This window comes from Myotis davidii, unplaced genomic scaffold (genome assembly GCF_000327345.1).
Source record: "Myotis davidii unplaced genomic scaffold, ASM32734v1 scaffold973, whole genome shotgun sequence".
NCBI classification, from domain to species: Eukaryota; Metazoa; Chordata; class Mammalia; order Chiroptera; family Vespertilionidae; genus Myotis; species Myotis davidii.
Genome location: NW_006284945.1, coordinates 12,215 through 19,859, shown reverse-complemented (window position 1 = coordinate 19,859; position 7,645 = coordinate 12,215). Strand labels below are relative to the sequence as shown.

Sequence of the window (7,645 nt, the reverse complement as noted above, 5' to 3'; positions counted from 1 at the left end):
ATTTGCATATCTCGCTGATTAGCCAATGGGAAGGGTAGCGGTCGTACGCCAATTACCATGTTTCTCTTTTATTAGATAGCACTAGCAGCCCTGCACACAAATCCGTGCACCAGTAGCTCTCTGCCCACTGCCCTGCCCTTCTATAGCTCCCTCCACACCCCCCATCATAGCTTCCTGCCCTGCCCCCTCCTGTAGCTCTCTGTCACTGGCTTGTAGCTCGCAGTCCCATCCTTGGGCTGATCCGTGATCCGGCTGTTACGTGGTTGGTCATTATGTAATGACCATTTGCATATTACATCTTTATTATATAGGACTAGAGGCCTGGTGCACAAAATTCATGCAGGGAGGTGGAAAGGTGTTCCTCAGCCTGGCCTGTGCCCTCTTGCAATCCGGGACCCTCGGGATAGGGTACCTAGGCCTGGCTGGCGATCAGGGCCTATCGGGCTTTCCTTTCCCCGGCTGCCGGCAGCTGGCCCCGTCCTGCCGCTGTCACTGCTTGCAATCTGTGTGGCGCTGCCCCCCTACCCCACCACCAGTTGCCTCCCTCTGTGGGTGACAGATGTGGGGTGTGATCGCTTGGCTGGCCTGTGCTGCCCTCTGTGGGTTGATCGTTGGTTGGCCCCACACACCTGCTGCAGAGCCATCAGCCGAGTGGCCTGGGCTGCCCTCTTTGGGACAATTGCGGAGCCCTCCCCATCCCCAATCGATTGCCCTGCTGGCCGGTGGCCTGGGACTCCCTCTGCAGGGCAATTGATTGAGGAGCCCCCCCCGCCCCATCACCCTGTAGAGGATGGCCTGGGCCTCCCTCTGTGGGGCAATCATGGGGCAATGGCAGGGCCCCCTGACCAACTGGATTGCACCCGACTTGGCTGGCCTGGCGCCAGTGTGTGTGTCATAGCGTGGTTGTCCAGGTCATTCCACTGTTCGGTCATTTGGTCAATTTGCATATTATGCTTTTATTATTATAGATAGATGGTCTTTGACATGACATTGGAAGATTTTATTTCTGGGCTGCCAATTGGGATGTCTGACTGCCAGCTTAGGTCTATTCCCCCCGGTTAGCGGACCTAAGCAGGCAGGTGGAAATCCCCCAAGGGCTCCCGGGTTCCCAGAGGGATGTCTGACTGCCAGCTTAGGCCGGATCCCCCCAGGGAGCGGGCCTAAGCCAGTCGGACATCCCCTGAGAGGTCCTGGACTGTGAGAGGGCACAGGCCGGGCTGAGCAACCTCCCTCCCTGCCCCACCACCCAGTGCAAGGATTTTCATGCACAGGGCCTCTAGTAAATAAATAAACATTTGGGAGATTTGCCTATATGCAAAATTTAATTCTACTATTTGAATTGGCTGAAACTTTGAAATTTCATTAGAAATTTTCTCCCACAAGTAACTTACCGCCTCTACCACCTCTGCCACCTCCACCTCCTCTTCCTCCTCCTCGACCGCCCCTGCCACCACCTCTTGGAGGTCCCTTTTCACCTGGAGGTCTAGGTAAAAACCTCTGCAGTGGCAACAGCTTATATGGGTCTATATAAAACTGGAAGTAAAATAGAAACAATTAGTGTGATGACTTGGGTAGTATAGTACTAAGATTATATAATTATAATTATACCTAGACTCAAGACTGCCTGGGTTCAAATCCCAACTCTACTACATACTACTGTGTAGCCCTAGGCAAAAACTTAGTTTTCTGATCTGTAAAATCAAGATAATAAAGTACCTACCTCACATAGTCCTTGTGCAGATCAAAAAAATAATGTACATAAAGCACATAAACTTTGGCACCTAACAAGACCAATTCAATATCCTTAGAAACAGATAATGCCTTCCAAAAATTAACTACATTTTAACTTAACAGAATTGCCTGCCATAAGAAAAAGGAAACTATTAAAAATTTAGCATTAAAATAAAAAATAAAACATTGACATATAGCTAATGGACGATTTGTAGAAACTAAACCCATCCTATATTTAGAACTAAGAAATATTTTTTTCACAATAATGAAACATAATGAGGTATAGTTCACAATTTTACACAAAACACATATGAGGGCTTCAAAACTATAATATACATACATACACACACACGTATATATCTATATCTATATCTATATATCTATGGCTAATATGCTAAGTATCCATCTAACTGGTCGCTGAGATGAGCACTGACCTCCAGGGGGCAGAGGATCAATGCAGGAGCTGCCGTGACGCGCACTGGCCATTTACAGAGAAACGGCACCATGGACCTGGCACCCACAAAGCAACACTAGGCTTCCCCCAAGTGGGACACAGGCCCCGCCACCATCCCAAGCAACAGCCCACCAAATCGCAGGTCACCAAATGAGAAGCCTGGCTCTCAGGCCCACCCAAAGCAGTGCAATGTCCCAGTGGGTACTTGTCAGGGTTTCTACAACCAGGTGCCATATCCTAGCAACAAGGCATGCTCCCCATCTCATCTCCTATCCCAAGCTGACTTCTGGGACCACCACTCCTTAGCTCCATGATCTGTTGACCTTTATGTTGCTAAATCCAATGAATTCTTTGCAACAGCATTTGCTAAGTACTTCCTCTTGGAAACATTCTCTCTCTTGACTTTTGTGATATCACTTTTAAAACTCTGCTGGTTTGCCTTCTTTCTTGGCAGTTACTTCTGAATCTCCACTAATAGATACATAAATTTGGGAGGTACCCCAAAGCTCTTTTCCTCTCATTCTTTCTTCCTAGACCAGCCGTGGGCAAACTACGGCCTGCAGGCCGGATCCGGCCCGTTTGAAATGAATAAAACTAAAAAAAAATAAAAAAAAAAAGACCGTACCCTTTTATGTAATGATGTTTACTTTGAATTTATATTAGTTCACACAAACACTCCATCCATGCTTTTGTTCCGGCCCTCCGGTCCAGTTTAAGAACCCATTGTGGCCCTCTAGTCAAAAAGTTTGCCCACCCCTGTCCTAGACTGTATCTTATATTGTCTGTACAGTGACAACTTCCCAACTCTACCTCTAGTCCACTCTTCCTTTCAGTGCCTAAGTGAATATCTCACAAATGCTTCAAACTCATTATGTCCAAAACTGTCCTTTCTCCTCCCCCAATTCCCTTCTTCTGCAGTGTTGCCCATTTCAGTGAATGGTGACACTATCCTCAAAGATGCTGAAATCAAGGCATCTGAAAGACGGTGGCATTTTTTACTTTAATTTCAACAGCTCATCCATTATCAAGACCTGTCAATTCTACTTCCTCTCTCTCTCATAAACTCACCTATTTTTCTCCATTTCCATTGCCCCAGTCCAAAATCTCTCTTCCAACCTGGCCCCTTCACATAGAGCACTGAACCCTTCCCAGGGAGTTCATTTTTCCAGTACTTTTAGGTATAAATTTAACCATATTTTCCCTAATATTTAAAAACAAAACTAAAACTAAAGTCTGAATTCTTTCTTGTGACCTGAAGGCCTTAAGTAATCTAGCTCCTGCCTACCTCTAGCCATAATTCACAGCTTTCTCACTCCTAAATGTTCTCTGTCCAAGCTACACCTCTGCCTTTTCTGGACCCTTCAAGTGGCTCACTTTCTCAGACTTGCACACGGTGTTTTCTCTACTTATAATGCACGTCCTCCTCCTCACTGACTAGTGCACTGGCTCCCAAGTGCTGGCCTCACTACATCAGTCATCCAGGACTCATTCTGCACTGAGTCCTGGTCCCCACCTAAGACATACTGGGTCAAATTTCTTGGGAGTGCAACCCAGACATACACCTCCTTAAAAGCACCCCCAGATAATTCTGATGTGAAGCCGGGGTTGGGAATAACTGCTAGTCAACGTTCAAGTCTCAGCTTCAAGCTCACTTCCTCAGAAAGCCAATACACTAAATTTGGTCCCACTATTAAATTAACATTTTCATAGCTACCTCTTGCACATATTTAATATCTGACTTTTTCCAAATAATTCAAGTTTTAAAATTTAATGATTTGCTTAGAATGTTTGGTCATGCAAGGATTTTTAATAAGACAGTTTTACATAAACTAAAAAACAGACTCTAGCAGTTACAGAATTTGCTCATATGAGCAAGGAATACTTTCTGAAAGCTTGTATTAAATAAATTAGTCTTAAAGATAAGTAAGTTCAATGTTTGAGGTACAGAATATCTCAACTTAAGAGCTTCACTGGTGATATATTGAGGGAGTCTCAAGTGCCCTAAGCAGGACTGCCCTGAGGTAGGTCATTCACTTATAAAACCAAGGATTCTAGGTATCATGAGCTTGACTCACCTTCTGTAGCTTTTTAAAGGAAGATGCCTTCATGTTTTCTGACAATTTAACTGAAAAATACTATTAATTTTATTAAGGAAAAGCAATTAAGATTTTAAAAAGGTAACCTTCTGAATTCAAGTGTAATTTTAAAAACAAGGGTTAAAATACATGGAAATGTCTAGGAAAAGTAAGACAGGCGTTTCCAAGAGGAAATTAATATTTTCCTTTAAAACCTCGAATTCCACCGGACCATTCCAGTGGCACAATCATAGCCAAAGCAAAGTACCTCGATCCTGCAGCACTTATCCAAATGGCAATCATTTCTAAAACCTTCCCAAAAGGACCTATCTTTACAACACAGGGGTGGGCAAAGTAGATTTACAGTTGTGAGTATGCAAATCACAGAGTTTACTCTTGTATTATTATTTGTTATTGTATTTTCCATACGAGCTGCAAACTGTACTTTTGTCCATCCCTGTATATATGGAAATACATTTCTCCCTCTCTTGATCCTCCACTATAGTCTGAAGCAACAAGTTTAATTTAATTAATACTTAGCTCCATAAAAAACAAACAGTAACCTTTCAGTGAGATCACTACATCTTCCAATTAAAAAGGATACAAAATCTCTAAGTTGTCCAAATATTTCATCCACTTTTCCAATCTGTTCTTTGTTTTCTAAATAAACTGGAGCATTAAAATAAGGCACCTTATTTTCATCTGTGGTACATTTACAAACTATGTCATCTTCACAGGGATGCAGGAACTCTCCTAATACTGAAACAGGACAAGAAAACATTAAAATATAAAACAATTTCAAAGCATACTGACCAACCTCTTCTGGAAGCGTTGTTTACCTGGGATTTCGCCGTACCTGTTCTTCTGGGACACAAAACCCTCCCTGAGTTGGTGTATGAATCCACAACATACCACCTTTGTGACCTGGGCGGAGGGTCTCACCTTCTCTCTGCCACAGGGTCCTCACTTTAACATATGGCTAACAACAGTTCCAACGCCTATCTTACAGCATTGTGAGTAGTAAATGCAATATTAAATGTCAACTGCTCGGAAAAGTGCCTGGCACACTGAGGATCCTCAGCCTAGAACAGTGGTTTTATTACAATAACTACTATTATTTGATTAAACACTATGTTGCATTTTACTGTCTATTCTTCCTTCTCCCCACCCCTTAACTGCAAAACCAGTCTTGGTTGTTCTCCTGTCTTTTCTTCCTCCCCTTTTATACCTTCCCACTTCCACCTCTTCACCAGTTACTTCGATCTTTTCCAGAAAAGTGTGGAACCTCAAAATAACTACCTTTATTTCTAATTGCCTATTGTCACCCCACACTAAAATACTCATTGTACCGCTGCAAAACCAACTCTCCATCCCTATCTCCCAGGCTCAAAACCTGGAAGCTTTTAACAATTCCCAAGATGAGCCAAGTTCTACTGAGTTTGTGAATCTCTCTCCCAATCGAACCCTTCCTTTTTCTTCTCACTCCCACCATGCTCTCAATGCTTCCTTCCTGCATGGACTATTGAAATGGCTTCTGGGCTGGGACCTCGGACTCTAACTCATTACCCTCTTCAAACCATCCTGCATACTGACCCAACCTATTCTTTATATTAGACTGTACCCATCCTTCCTCCTCTTTGACAGGATTCTACCGTCAATCTCTGTCTCACTTTCTATGACTTCCATCCTACCTCATTGATAATTACTCCAAAACTGTGCTAACTAGGTCTTTTCCTTGACTTCCTCCCTGTCGTTTCCCTTCCAAGCAAAATTCCGACTTCTCTTACTGAAGAGTAAGGTAAAGTCTGGGCTTTGGAGTCTCAAAACTTGCCTTGGGCCTCCAATTTATCACTTACTGATGATCACTTCTTCCTAACTATGACCCCAGCAAAGAAACTTAGCTGAACCAGTCTCCTTTTCTGTAAAACGGGGACCACAGCGGTAAGCATAAAATACTACCTAGTTAATATCTTCCTTCCAGCCCAAGCTCAAGGTCCACCTGCACGGTGCAGTCTAAGGTCCTTCGTTCGGCTTTCTTACTCCCCCCGTTACACGCCAGGGCATCACTGTCAGTCAGTTTACAGCATCTCCAGGGGTCTGCCTCACCAACCAGGCAGTAACCTCTGCACGTCAGTTGCTGGATCTATATTTTACAGCACCCGACTCCCAAACTTCCTAAAAACAAAAACCCAGCCCTAGGCGGTTTGGCTCAGCGGATAGAGCATGGGCCTGGGGACTGAAGGGTCCCAGGTTCAATTCCGGTCAAGGACATGTGCCTTGGTTGCGGGCACATCCCCAGTGGGGGGGTTTGCAGGAGGCAGCTGATCGATGTTTCTAACTCTCCATCCCTCTCCCTTCCTCTAAAAATCAATAAAATATAATTTTAAAATAAAAAAAGAGTAATTTAAAACATCCATTGCCTATTACTGAATGTTAATATAAAGTTTGAGAGAAAAAATTATAGAATTTATTGGGGTGACATTGGCTACTATAGGTTATTATATAGGTTTCAGGTATATGATGCTAGGCTACATCATCTGTATATGGTATTGTGAGTTCACCACACAAAGTCAAGTCTCCTTCCATCACCATTTCCCTCTCCTTTACCCTCTTTTACTTCCCCAGCCCCTTTCTCTCGAATAATCACCATACTGTTGTCTGTGTCTATGTTGTTGTTGTTTTTCTTAATCCCTTTACCTTTTTCCTGAGCCAGTCTCCTTGTCTGTAAAACGGGGACCACAGCGGTAAGCATAAAATACTACCTAGTTAATATCTTCCTTCCAGCCCAAGCTCAAGGTCCACCTGCACGGTGCAGTCTAAGGTCCTTCGTTCGGCTTTCTTACTCCCCCCGTTACACGCCAGGGCATCACTGTCAGTCAGTTTACAGCATCTCCAGGGGTCTGCCTCACCAACCAGGCAGTAACCTCTGCACGTCAGTTGCTGGATCTATATTTTACAGCACCCGACTCCCAAACTTCCTAAAAACAAAAACCCAGCCCTAGGCGGTTTGGCTCAGCGGATAGAGCATGGGCCTGGGGACTGAAGGGTCCCAGGTTCAATTCCGGTCAAGGACATGTGCCTTGGTTGCGGGCACATCCCCAGTGGGGGGGTTTGCAGGAGGCAGCTGATCGATGTTTCTAACTCTCCATCCCTCTCCCTTCCTCTCTGTAAAAAAAATCAATATATTATTTAAAAAAATAAAAACACAAGCCCACAACCTCAACCTCACCCCTGCTCCGCCCCCCGCCCCCAAGTAGGCTGAGCTTGGAAACCGACATACTAACGACTTGTTCTGGGGGTCCTTGGTCCTGGCCTTTGTTAAAGCCGCCGCGGCCACCCCCTCGTCCGAATCCGCCTCTGCCGCCGCCGCCTCGGAAATTGCCGC

The 7,645-nt window shown here is 44.6% G+C and overlaps 1 protein-coding gene across 1 annotated transcript in view; it reads right to left on the bottom strand.

The window, feature by feature from the left end:
* The window catches only part of GAR1 (GAR1 homolog, ribonucleoprotein), a 25,721-nt gene that overhangs the window by 17,177 nt on the left and 899 nt on the right, over positions 1-7,645 (bottom strand). The window contains exons 3-6 of the mRNA XM_006755230.2: positions 7,541-7,645; positions 4,865-5,019; positions 4,261-4,320; positions 1,392-1,533 (exon numbers count right to left, since the gene is read on the bottom strand). The exon at positions 7,541-7,645 is cut by the window's right edge and continues 5 nt beyond it. Coding sequence (XP_006755293.2) covers positions 1,392-1,533; positions 4,261-4,320; positions 4,865-5,019; positions 7,541-7,645 — 462 coding nt within the window. The remainder of the gene's footprint in view (positions 1-1,391; positions 1,534-4,260; positions 4,321-4,864; positions 5,020-7,540) is intronic.